The sequence below is a fragment of the Periplaneta americana genome, chromosome 15 (assembly GCF_040183065.1).
Source record: "Periplaneta americana isolate PAMFEO1 chromosome 15, P.americana_PAMFEO1_priV1, whole genome shotgun sequence".
NCBI classification, from domain to species: domain Eukaryota; kingdom Metazoa; phylum Arthropoda; class Insecta; order Blattodea; family Blattidae; genus Periplaneta; species Periplaneta americana.
Genome location: NC_091131.1, coordinates 139,107,244 through 139,121,165, shown reverse-complemented (window position 1 = coordinate 139,121,165; position 13,922 = coordinate 139,107,244). Strand labels below are relative to the sequence as shown.

The window sequence follows — 13,922 nt, the reverse complement described above, 5'->3', positions numbered from 1 at the left end:
CAAGCTGAAGATTTTTTATTACCTGCTGTGCGTAGGATTTCATCTAATATGTTTACATTCATAAAGATGCCAGGTGTCATGACAAACCCACGTTGATAGTGATTTAATTCTATATATTCTCTGGCAATTCTATCTAATGCTTTAACTCTAACGACAGAGCAGATAGTGATCAGCCTCTAGTTTCTTAAATCATTCTCGTCTCCACCTTTGAATATTAATATTGTTCTAGCATTTTTTAGCACTTCGGGGACTGTATCAGTTTTCAACATCTTATTAGCTATTTCTGCTATTACATGAACTGCAATTGGATCCCTGATTGCCTTCACTAATACTCTATCTGGACCCGGACTAGTATCTACTGCTATACTGAATAATTTCGAGGGAAAAATTGTTCCGGAGCCGGGTATCGAACCCGGGACCTTTGGTTTAACGTACCAACGTTCTACCACTGAGCTACCTGGGAACTCTAACCGACACCGATCCAATTTTTCCCTCTATATCCACAGACCTCAAAGTGGGCTGACAACCATCAAGCAACCAGCTTCGAGTGCACACTAACTCCGTGTGCCTTAAATTGTGGTTTTCTGTTAACGAACAGTGACGTGTATTATGCAAATCAAGATTTCAGGTATAACTCCCTGTAAAGTTGATTTGAATAATTTCGAGCGAAAAATTGTTCCGGAGCCGGGTATCGAACCCGGGACCTTTGGTTTAACGTACCAACGCTCTACCACTGAGCTACCCAGGAACTCTAACCGACACCGATCCAATTTTTCCCTCTATATCCACAGACCTCAAAGTGGGCTGACAACCGTCAAGCAACCAACTTCGAGTTCACACTAACTCCGTGTGACTTAAATTGTGGTTTTCTGTTAACGAACAGTGACGTGTATTATGCAAATCAAGATTTCAGGTATAACTCCCTGTAAAGTTGATTTGAATAATTTCGAGGGAAAAATTGTTCCGGAGCCGGGTATCGAACCTGGGACCTTTGGTTTAACGTACCAACGCTCTACCACTGAGCTACCCAGGAACTCTAACCGACACCGATCCAATTTTTCCCTCTATATCCACAGACCTCAAAGTGGGCGGTTAGAGTTCCTGGGTAGCTCAGTGGTAGAGCGTTGGTACGTTAAACCAAAGGTCCCGGGTTCGATACCCGACTCCGGAACAATTTTTCCCTCGAAATTATTCAAATCAACTTTACAGGGAGTTATACCTGAAATCTTGATTTGCATAATACACGTCACTGTTAGTTAACAGAAAACCACAATTTAAGTCACACGGAGTTAGTGTGCACTCGAAGTTGGTTGCTTGACGGTTGTCAGCCCACTTTGAGGTCTGTGGATATAGAGGGAAAAATTGGATCGGTGTCGGTTAGAGTTCCCGGGTAGCTCAGTGGTAGAGCGTTGGTACTGCTATACTCTTGATAACAGAAAAGATTAAATCTTGGGAAAATGTAATGTTTTGAGCCAAATCTTCATTATTTGATAGTTCATAAAACATTCTTACGTGAGGATTGGACATTTCAAACTTGTTTTTGAAGAAATCTTCAACTACATCTTTTCACAATTTTAATGTCTGCGATTTATCATTGGAAATAATTTTCCTTACAGCTTTCCTGTACTGATAAAAGTATTTTTATTGAATTAGTTCATAGTCAAATTTAGCTTTTCTTCTTTCGCGGTCATTTTTTTTAACTGTGTTGTGGATTGCTAGAGTAGAATATTGGCAGTTATTGTTTTTAAATCTCCCACCTTTTCGAGCCTCATAATATTTAGAAATTGGATTTTTTGGTCCGGGTAGTAAATCTAAAGCGTCAACCAAGAATTTAAGAAAGTTTTCAACATTTTCCCCAAATGCTTTGTCAATCATATCTAATTTGAAAATATCGAGCCATTTATTCATTTCTTTTTTTATAAATGCAATTTCCATTATTTTTATTAGTATTTGGACAAATCTGGTTTGAAGATGCACCATTTTATTTTGAGATATATTTGGGGAAAGCCCAACATGTTTGTTTGTATCATTCGTAGACGATTGGACAGGTATTAAAGATTCTCTATATTGTTCAGGATGTGCTTTACTGATATGTATTTTAATTCCTTTATAATACTGACCACAAAATTGGCATGCTGTTTTAGAAATATTGACGTCTGTACTTACATTTGACATGAGTGTTTTAAAATAATTCACCAAATCAGTTGAAATCTAGGATCTTGTTGGTAGCAACCACAGCAACCATGCAAATAGAATGCTTGGAGTGATAAAGATAACATTACGGAATATTAAACAGTATCTCAGTAAAATGTTAATGGATTTCACAAGTTAACACGTATAACTGCAGATCTCATACAATTGTCACACTAGACACTTGTAAGAATATGAATAAAAGGTAAATATAACTGGAGCACCAAACTTCCTGTTTAATCTTCAGTCATGGCCACCTCTATTTCATTAATTTCGTTCCTTAACTCATTTATTTCATCCTTTATCAACTCACTATTTAACATCTGAAATGTTTTAACTGATTTTTTGGAGAACCGGGGTTTAGTTCAACCCTGTCGATTATTAAAAGAATTGCTAATATAACTCCTAATCCCCATACTAATTCCTCGTCTCCTCCACATTTTTGTTTTTTTCCTCAGTATTTATTCTATTTCTGTTAAAAGCTCCAATTCTTAATCTGTTTACTTCAATGTCGAGCCCCATACCTCTAAGTTCACCTCTAAGGTCAAGCACTGTATATTCCTCTTCTTGCTATGTAATTAGAATTCTTAATATTGAGCGCTGCTTTGACACATCTGTGACCTACCACTGCTGTTTAATAACTGATGTCTACACTTACTGTTACATGTGTACTCCCTGTCTTTATTGTACCATGTCCAAAATTTTCTTCATACATCACCAAAATTTTGTAGTGTGTCCTGGATTTTTGGTTTTGAAATCAGGAACCCTAATCATGACTGATTAATCTTACTTACATGAATGAAGAAAATATATACCCATGAAATTATTCACTTGAACAGTGATCAGAAATTCTATAAGAATATTAATGTAAGCATAAAGAAATCTGTTTTATTTAAAAGTTCAGCAGTTTTCCTATTTCATTTCATGTTGGCTAGAATGTTAATATTGGCCCTCTAATTGTGATTAATCATAACATCTATGATGTTGGCATAATGTTGTCTGTTTTGTTATCTTGTATGTTGCAGAATTCACTTGTGATGTTTGCCAGAAACGTTTCATGTCAAGATGTAAACTGAAAGTACACGTGCTTATTCATCAAGATCCAAGTAACAGAGACTTACTACTGTGTCCTTATGATAACTGTGAAAGGTGAGGAGAAAAATCTTTCCCTGTCATGTCGTCCTTAGTAGTAAGATGCCTACTATGTACGCACATTTTAGTCAGGCTTGCAGATAGTAGATTTCTATGAGTGATAGAAGTTATCATCACTTTTTTTAAATAAAATTAATTGTCCATATTTGGAAATGTTTGAAACTATTCAATCAGTTTTGTTCACTTAAATCAGGAGGAACTCTGAGCAGAATACATATGTTGGTTATTACCATTTTTTCCATTATAATTCCTGGCTGTACATCGGAATGATGCTGACAGTTCAGTAGTACGTCCTATGGGCAGATGTTTGCAGGAACAACATTCATGGTATTTAAATATCATCTCTTCTCTTCCTGTAGGTATTTTCGATAGGAAGAATGGAAGAAAAATTAATTTCTGCATGTAAAATGTAACAATTGTGGGAAATAAAACTCTTAAACATATCAATTACGAAAGTTAAAAAAAAAAGTTATATCCAATAGCAGGAACTTTGACTTTATGTCATTCACCCAAGCGTCTAATACATGCTGAAACTGTAATTCTTTATGCTGCCTTCTGCTGGATTTCGAATCTGCATTACCAGCATGGAAAGATGATGTTCTAGCCATTCAGCTAACTGTGCGCCATTTTGTAACAGAAATGTACTAAATACATACTTAATTTAATGTATTTCTATAATAATACCAAAGAATATGATTTACTTCCAGGAACTAACAGCTAGGCTATTTATAGTTAATTTTTATATGTAAATTCAGAACATGTTTAAAATTGTTTGTTGTGTCTCAGTTTCTTTTTTTTTTACAGTTCGATATCTCAGTGTAACTTAAAATTTCTTCACTATAGGAGGTGAAACTGTTTTTTTTTCTTTAGTTTTGTGATATTTACTAAATATAATGCATGCAACATTGGCTAAGTTTAAGATATTTGCACTTTTGTAATACATACATAAGTGATCTGCCCATGGGCAGGTCTTCCACAGCAAACCCTTATGTCTCTGCATGTGATCCACATATCTTAATATCGTCTATCTTCTGATATCTTCTTCTGCCCCAAACTCTTCTCCCTTTCGCTATTCCCTTCAGTGCATCCTTCAGTAGGCAGTTTCTTCTCAGCCATTGACCCAACCAATTCCTTTTTCTCTTTCTGATCAGTTTCAGCATTATTCTTTCTTCACGTACTCTTTCCATTACTTCATTTCTTATTCATCTGTCCACTTCACATGCTCCATTCTTCTCTATATCCACATTTCAAATGCTTCTATTCATTTCTCTTCATTTCGTCGTAATGTTCATGTTTCTGTCCCATACATTGCCACACTCCACACAAAGCACTTCACTAGTCTCTTCCTTAGTTATTTTTCCAGAGGTCCGCAGAAGATACTTTTTTTTTTCTATTAAAAGCTTCCTTTGCCATTACTGTCCTCCTTTTGACTTCCTGACTGCAGCTCATGTTACTGCTTATAGTACGTCCGAAGTACAGTATTTGAAGCTGTTCACTTGCTTTACTGCCTCATTTAGAATTCGCAAGTTTACCTTCTCTATTTTTCTTCCGACAACCATGGTCTTCGTCTTGTTTGCATTTATCTTCATCTCATACTACTCACAGCTGTCATTTAGCTCCAGTAATATATCCCTTAGTATCGTCTCCTCTTCTGCTAATGACGCTATATCATCAGCAAAACTTATACACATTATTCTTCTTCCTCCTACTTTTACTCCTCCCATGTTCTGAAATCAGTTCTTCATATCCTTCAAGTAGATTTTGAACAGGGTAGATGATAAAGATCATTCTTGATGTACTTCTCTTCCTCTTTTACTTTCTTTGGACATTTCTTCTCCTATCCTGACTTTTGACTCATTTCATGTAAATAATACTGAACAGTCTTATCTCTTTCCGATCCACACCAATTTTCTTTAGGATCCTCATCAGTTTATTCCAATCAACTCTGTCAAAAACCTTTTCTAGGTCCACAAATACTATATACACTTCTTTATTCTTCTCTAGGTATCTTTCATCAATTGTTCGTAGTAATCCAGTTGCATCCCTTGTACCTTTTCCTTTTCTGTAGCCAAACTGCTCTTCTTTCAACTGTCCCTCTATCTTAGAATATAAACGTCAATTCAGTATTCGTAGGAGAATCTTTGCTGAGTGGAATATGAGACTGATAGTCCTGAACTCCTTACATTTCCTGGCATTATTGGCAGCAACACTGTCTCTGTAAAATCTTCAGGCCATTTGCCGTTGTCATATATTTCGTTGCATAGTGGTAGAATTTCCTTCTTGTCTTCGCCCAAGCATTTCACTAATTCAATGGGGATTCCATCAATTCCTGTTGCTTTCCCATTCTTCATATCCCTAAGCACTAGTTCAAATTCTTATCTTAAAATAGAAAATCCTTTCTCGTTTCCTGATATGGTTGCTTTGTCTTCTATGGTTAACTTATCTGGACGATTCCCTATCTCATATAACTCTTCTACATGTTTCGTCCATGTGTTCAGTATTCCTTGTTTGTTTGTTATTTAATTTCCTATTTGGTCTTCTATCAACCACATGGATTTTCTGTTCTTATGTATGAAGTCCAAACATTTAACTTCGTGATACATAAGTCATATCTTCTTTTTCTCTCTAGATCCTTTACTTCTTTACATTTCTCTTTCATCCAGTCTTCTTTTGCTTTATCAGTTTCTCTTCTTAGTTCGTTGTTTACTTTCTTATAGTTTTTCTGCCTTCTTCCATATTGATGTTTTTCCATTTTTTTCTTTCCTCCATCTTCTCCAACATTTTGCCTATGACCCAAAGTTTCTTTGTTCTCACTTCTTCTCTGTATCCTATTGTTTCTTCTGCTGTTTTCTGTATACAGCTTTTTAGATGAGTCCAGTACTCATTACTATTCTCAGGTGTGGATTCTAATGTAGTGGCTTCCTCTTGAAAATATGCTTTAAATTTTCTTCTGTTCTCTTCATTCTTCAGTTTTTCCATGTCAAATTTCTTCGTCACTTGTCTTCCTTTTATTTTCTTCAGACGAATATCTACTTCGCCTATCAGCAGAACATGATCTGAATTAATATCCGTTCCTGGTAAAGTCTTTGCATTTTTTAAGCAATTTCAGAATCTTCCCTGTACCAATATATAGTCTATTTGATATCTGCTTTCGTCCCTTGGGCATGTCCATGTTTATCTTCTTCATTTATGTTGTTAGAATAATGTATTTCCAACAATCATTGAATTTCTTTTAAAGAAATTCACCAAAGATTCTCCTCTGTCATTTCTTTTTCCCAGTCTATATTTTGCAACTATTCTTCCATCTTGTCCTTCTCCTACTACTGCGTTTCAGTCGTCCATTATGATTACACATGCTCCCTTCTTCTCCTTCTCAACTATCTATCTTGTCATAGCTTTCTTCCACTTCTTCATTTTCTAATCCACTATGTGGCATGTAAATTTGCACAAGCAAAGCACCAAATCTATTTTCTTCCCTTATAGTCTCACCATTATCATCCAGTCATCTAAATAATGCACTGATATCACTTTATTTTTCACACGAGGTCCTAATAATACACTAACACCATGACTTTCTTTGCACTCACCACTTGAATAAAACAACTTACATTCATCACTCACCAACTTATCACTATTTTTCCTACCTCATTTCTGATATTTCCATCACATCCACTCTGTTTCTTCTCATTTTTTCCTTCAAGTTTTCCAAATTATCTGCTTGCAAAAGAGTCCTCACATTCCACGTTCTAATCTTCTTTTCTTCTCTCTGATGGGTTGCTTCATAATGTGTCCTTTCCAGGCGTCCCCCTCCTGGACATGGAAAGTTTTGTCATGCCATGTTTGCAGTTTTTCTTGGAAAGGATAAATGCGGTAACTTCCCATTGCTTTCTGTACAACACTGTCTCATTCACATCTTAAAAGATCCCAGGGGCCCCAGCGTGGAGGTGAGGAGAGTAGAGTTGACTAATTGGGTTCTCTGGACGTCACTGAAATTCACAACAAGCGTTAAATATCTGTTCTATCAGGATTCTTGACTCAATCAGAGACCAGGAAATCCCAATTAGCCTTTGTCCCCCACTTTTGTAATATGAGTTCTTATTTGATGACTTCCATAGCCTCTACTTTTATTATTTTGCTCAAGACATTCTCCAGTCAGCATTCCTTGTCTGTGTCTAGGATAGTGTTAGTAAAAGTAGCACGTTATTTTATTGCATAAAAGGGATGTTTTCAAAGTAATAATAACAACTAATACTATTTCGGGAATTTCTATTGAGAGTTTTTGAATCAAAGCTTTAATATTAGTCTAATAGTATAACTGGATAGTGCAAGTCGGTGTTTGTATGTCCAGATTTTAAATAGTGCTGATTGTTTAAACCCACAATGTACAAAGGCATCATAAAGTACCTATATCTCAATCATACAGATGTCTGGTTTGTTAAGCTTGTACCATTGAAACACGGTAGTGGATACTATTTTAATATGCCAAAAATATCCAGTGCAATTAGGAAAAACAAATCGGATTTATCATCAGTGATGTGATTAGACCAGTCCTTTGTACAAAAGATTAGCTAAAATCAGTTTTTTTTTAAGTTATTAAATTTACAAAGTAATCTTATTGCGTACAGTGAAGAAGCATTGATTTCGAATTCTGTGAACCTCCCCCCTCCATTTTCGAAATGGGTGTGTAATGAAATTTATTTTCTATGTATTGTGTAAATGAAATAAATTTTAAGGGATTGTATTCAATAAACTTTGTTATGATTAGTACGATTATGCTATTAGAAATATGTTGTTTTCCAATGGCTGCTTTTGGGAACATTTAACCCATTTGCTTCTTGTCTCCCAGTAAAGAGCAGTCAAATTTCTGTACTGCTGCGCTTCTTTCTTCAGTTTAGTGCACTAAAGCAGATGTTTTTGTTCATTGATGAGCCTTGTATGCTGCACAGTGGACATTCTTCTGTGTTGTAAATTCCAGTCTTGCAAAGATGTGCTGCAAGGCAATCATGTCCTCTATTCAACCCAAAAATAGCTACAGCTTCCTTTCTGGGTTTTATGCTATATGTCTTCGTTGCTCGCGTCTGTGACATTCTCTTAAGTCACACTTGTCTCCTGGGTAATGCAAAATGAGCAACAATTCTGGTCACTTTTGCCAAAGAAGGATGCTGTTAGGAATATATGTTACATTTAGCTTTGGCTTTTATGCATATTAAAATTTTTAAGCATTTTTGTTGTCAGTTTTTTGTAATCAGTGAGTTGATTTCCATAGTCATCATCATCATCGACGCTACAGCCCAATTTGAGCCTCGGCCTCCCTTAGAACTCTCTTCCATGCATCTCTGTCCCTGGCAACCAACCACCATCCTTTAATTCCCACTTTCTTTAGATCCTCTAACACTCCATCCATCCATCGCAGTCTTGGTCGTCCTACACTCCTTTTTCCTTCAAATTTATTCCCTATAACTTTCTTGGTATCTCATGATCTGCCATCCTTTGCACATGTCCTGCCCATCTTAATCTTGATATTTTAATGACTGTAACCACATCAGGGGACTTATATAGTTGGTAAAGTTCAAAGTTGTATCTTATTCGCCATTCTCCTTAATCACATATTGGACCATATATCTTCCTTAGAATTTTGGTTTCAAAAGATCTCAATCTTGACATATGAGTCTTTGAGAGGGTCCACGTTTCACTGCCATATGTTAATACAGGTTTTACGAAAACATTATAAATATTGCATTTTGTTTCCCTTGTAAGAAGTCTTGACTTAAAGTGCCTCAATAATCCAAAATATGCTTTATTGGCATTTTGAATTCTTCTATCAATTTCTTCACTAATATCATTAGTGTCATTGATTAAGGAGCCCAGATATACAAAACTAGAGACCCTCTGAAATTTATATTGATTAATTTTTAAGTGGGTTGTTGTTGTCAAGTCCCTTTTTTGTTTTTTACATCCAACAATCATGTACTTAGTCTTCTGTTCGTTAATTTTCAGCCCCATTTTTTGGGCTGCTGTTTCTAAAGCAGTAAATGTTCTCTTAACATTCTCCACAGATCGACCAGTGATATCTATATCATCAGCCTAGGCCACTATTTGGGATGATTTGTAGAGTATTGTACTTCTAGTTTGTATATCTGCATCCCTTATCACTTTTGCAAGGGCAATATTAAATAAAAGAAACGCTAATGAGTCGCCCTGTCTTAGACCCTTAGTTGTTTGAAATAAATCTGATAGTTCAGATTGGATCTTTATTTGACACTGACTGTCATCCATGCATGTTTTAACTATATATTATTTTTAATGTACCGAAGTACATATGATATTTCCATGCAGATATTCTGCGTCATCATACAATGAAAGAGTAATGGAACGGAGAAAAATTCTCTCCGGCGCCGGGATTTGAACCCGGGTTTTCAGCTCTACGTGCTGATTTATCCACTAAGCCACACCGGATACAACTCCGACGCCAGTTGGAATCGTCTCAGATTAAGCTCCAACTCTTGGGTTCCCTCTAGTGGCTGCCCTCTGCACTACGTCATGGATGTCTATGAACGCAGGACCGAAGTCCACACATGTGCTGAGGTGCACTCGATATGAATGACTAGTGAATTTTTCTCCATTCCATTACTCTTTCATCGTATGATGACGCAGAATATCTGCATGGAAATATCATATGTACTTCGGTACATTAAAAAATATATATATATATATATATATGATATGCGTAAATCACTTCGTGATTTAAGATGGCGCTTATTCTGTCGGATCCCGGCCAACTAGTCACTCATATCGAGTGCACCTCAGCACATGTGTGGACTTCGGTCCTGCGTTCATAGACATCTATGATGTAGTGCAGAGGGCGGCCACTAGAGGGAACCCAAGAGTTGGAGCTTAATCTGAGACGATTCCAACCGGCGTCGGAGTTGTATCCGGTGTGGCTTAGTGGATAAAGCATCAGCATGTAGAGCTGAAAACCCGGGTTCAAATCCCGGCGCCGGAGAGAATTTTTCTCCGTTCCATTACTCTTTCATCGTATGTTTTAACTAGTCTCACCAGCTTCTTCGGAATGTTCAGCTCTACTATCGCCTTATAAAGCTCAGCTCTATTGATGCTGTCATATGCCGTTGAAAAATCAACAAACAAGTGATGAGTTTCAATATTTTGTTCATATGTTTTCTAAATAATTTGTCTTAAAGTAAAAATTTGATCAATTGTCGACTTTCCGCTTCTGAAGCCAGCTTGATATTTTCCTATGGCCCTTTCTGTGTATGGTAATAGCCTGTTGTGCAAGATTCTGGAGAATATCTTATAAGTGGTATTTAATAACGTTATTCCTCTATAATTAGAGCAAATCATCTGGTCACCCTTCTTGTGCAATGGGCATGTAACTCCAATTCTCCAATCATCAGGAATCATTTCTTGTGTCCATATGTCCTTAATTTCTGTATGTCTTGTATTAATTCATTACTGCTACTCTGAAGGAGTTCTGATTGGATACTATCCATTCCTGGTGCTTTGTTTTTCTTTAATCCAATTATTACATCTCTTATCTCTTCTTCGGTGGGTTCATCAATATCATCATGATCATCATTCCTATAATCGTTATTATTTATAATACATTGTAGATCATTATGTTCCTTGTTTAAAAGTTCCTTAAAATGTTCGGTCCATCGTTTTAGAATTTCATTCCTTTTTGTTAAAATCATCCCTTCATTATCCTTACACATAGTGATTCTAGGTTTAAAGTTTTTCCTATCGGAGTGCTTACTATTGTTTGTCCTTCTGAAGTCTTCTGAGTTTTCCATACGCTGGTTCTCATATATCCTCTTCTTTGTCCTATGAACTCTTTTCTCCTCTCTCCTTTTAATTCTATATTCTTCTTTAGATTGTCTTGTGCATCCTCTTTGTAGCATTACGGTATAAGCTAAATTCTTCTCTTGTGTAACCAATTCACATTCCTCATCAAACCAGTGATTTCTTTCTGGTTTATCAATTTCTCCTAATATACTTACAGCTGTTCTAGTAATTATATTCTTTATTCCATTCCATTGTTCATTTATTGTCACATTATTTGCTGTCGTGTCATTCTTCCTATTTCTTAGTTGCTCCTCCATTTGCTGCTTGTATAACGTTTCAGTTTTCTCCTTTTTTAGCTCTTCAATGTTGAATTTTACGATTTTCCTGCTGTTAACTTGGTGTGTATTTACATTTTTATGATTTTATATTCTTTGTCGAAATTTGGATATAACCATAAAATGATCTGAGTCCATATTAACTCCTCTGTAAGATCTAACATCCATCAAGCTGGATATATGTCTCTTATCTATTAGAATATGGTCAATCTGATTCACAGTTACTCCGTCAGGGTGTTTCCAGGTACCTTTGTGGATCTTCTTATGACAAAATATTGTACTTCCTATGACCATTCCTCTAGAGGCTGCAAAATTTATTAGCCTACATCCATTGTCATTACTGACATTGTGGAGACTATGTTTCCCAATGATGGTTTGGTATACACTTTCTTTACCAACTTGTGCGTTCAGATCACCTAGTATAATTTTAATGTCGTTCTTGGGACAGGAGTCGTAAGCTTTATCTAATTGATAATGAAAACTTTCTTTTTCGTTATCTTGCTTGTCTTCTGTCGGAGCATGGACATTAATTAGGCTACAATTGAAGAATTTACCTCTAGTTCTAAGGATGCATATTCTATCACTTAAGGGTTTAAAGTCCATGATAATGCTTGACTCTATTATTTACTACAAATCCTGTACCAAATTGATGTTTATGCTTGTTACAACTATAGAAGACCGTACATTCTTTCTTCTCAATGACTCCTTCACCTAACCATCTCACTTCCTGTATTGCTGTTATGTCCGCAGTACATATTTTCAATTGTTCAATCAGCGTTTTCAATACTCCTGGTTTGTATAATGTTAGGACGTTCCAAGTACCAATCCGTAACTCATTTACCTTTTTCAAGCCAGATTGCCAACGATTAATCCGTCCGTTTACTAATTCTTTGGGTTTCATAGCAATAGTTTTTTTACAGGGTAGAGTCGCCAACCCTACGCCTAACCTCCCAGCAATCCTGAGGGGACGATGATTTTCTGTCAGGGTTTACTCCCTTAGCTGATAAGTCTCAATTATAGCATCAAGGACTCGCTTTGCGCCCTCACATGGCTTAGCGTTACCCAGGGACTATGATGTGGACATGCATATGTAGGACTTGGTAGGATTAAATGGCGTTTCTCGAGTTTTAATAGTTCACAACCATCAGCAAATTGTGAACCCTCGAGGCCACATACTACCCATTTTGTCCCCTGATTTCCATAGAAATCTGCTAATTTTGCTCTCCCTAAGTGTAATTTATCGACTTCTCACCCCCATAAAACAGCTAGGCCTAAATTATAAAATTGTATATTACGACACTTTTTACAGTGTTGCATAGGTTCGTAATTTATTAGTTGAAGTATTATTTGTGCAGTGTATCCTTTTAAGTTCTGAATACAATAATAATTTACTTTTTCTGTTTTTATAGGTCGTATATGTATAAACGAAATCTCACTGAACACATGAAACGTTTCCATGAGAAAAATCTATTTGAATGCTCCCATCCAGATTGTGGCAGAAAATTGTCCTCAAAAGTAAGTGAAATATGTTTAATACTGTATGTAAGTTTTTTTTTTTTTTTTTTAATCCAATGCCACCAGGTTGTCTTTCGACATTTCTGGTCTTCTCTCCTGGCCGTGGCTTAGTTGTAACCCACTTCTGAGGTTGGGGCGCCTGGAAGGCGGAGTTACATTACCCCGATGATGTGATAGGATGATTATGATAATGTGGTGCCAGGAGAGGTCTTAACTCTAAACTTAACCTAAATTCCAGACCATGGACGAACACAGGAATAATCCCCTTTAAGGAAAAATTCCTGTGCTCTAACCGGGAATCGAACTCGGGACCTCATGAACTATAGCCAGAAGCTATGACCACTAGACCATGAAGCTGGTCTTATTTTAAAATGTTGCACAAGCTTTTCGCAATTTGCACAAATACAATTTTTCACCTCTCTATTTTTGCGACAATTATTTATTTACTAGCTTACACCCTGCTTAATAGATTAATAGAGGTAGAATTTTTAAGTCTGAAAGATGGTCTAAATATGCAGTATAAAATATGCACTTATGACCTATTTATAGTTCACTTTGGAGGTATAAACTAAACCTAGAATGAGATCTAGAAGAGAAAAAAAAGAGAAATTTAAGGAATACCAACCCCTTTTTCGCTCATTATCAGGCATCTTCACAGACTTGGAAGGTTACAATCTCCTCAGATAGGAGAATTTCGACCATGTTATAGGAAACTACATGGACTCCGTAACTGAAGTGGACATCACCATTATTGAACTGTGATTGTAACCTCTGAGAAGTGCATAATTTTGAAATGCACATCAATACCTGTGACTTGTTGACTACTAGAAATGGGGTACAGATCCCTTTCCTTTGATAATGCAAGTCATCTCCTACTGCTGTCAATGAGAATGCCCATGAGTGCTGTTGTGTGTAAAACTAGTCTATTCA

At 36.4% G+C, this 13,922-nt stretch overlaps 1 protein-coding gene and 1 non-coding gene across 10 annotated transcripts in view; both read left to right on the top strand.

Moving 5' to 3' along the window:
- LOC138715397 (P43 5S RNA-binding protein-like) overlaps nucleotides 1–13,922 on the top strand; it is a 150,751-nt gene that overhangs the window by 58,833 nt on the left and 77,996 nt on the right. For all 9 annotated transcript variants that reach the window (XR_011336284.1, XR_011336288.1, XR_011336286.1 and 6 more), the window contains 2 exons: nucleotides 3,216–3,339; nucleotides 12,887–12,992. Coding sequence is in view for 3 of the 9 variants with exons in the window: in XM_069848255.1 (XP_069704356.1) it covers nucleotides 3,216–3,339; nucleotides 12,887–12,992 (230 nt within the window). In the remaining 6 variants the exon portion in view is untranslated. The remainder of the gene's footprint in view (nucleotides 1–3,215; nucleotides 3,340–12,886; nucleotides 12,993–13,922) is intronic.
- Nucleotides 10,274–10,345, top strand: TRNAY-GUA (transfer RNA tyrosine (anticodon GUA)). Its single transcript has one exon. It is a non-coding gene; the product is annotated as a tRNA-Tyr (tRNA).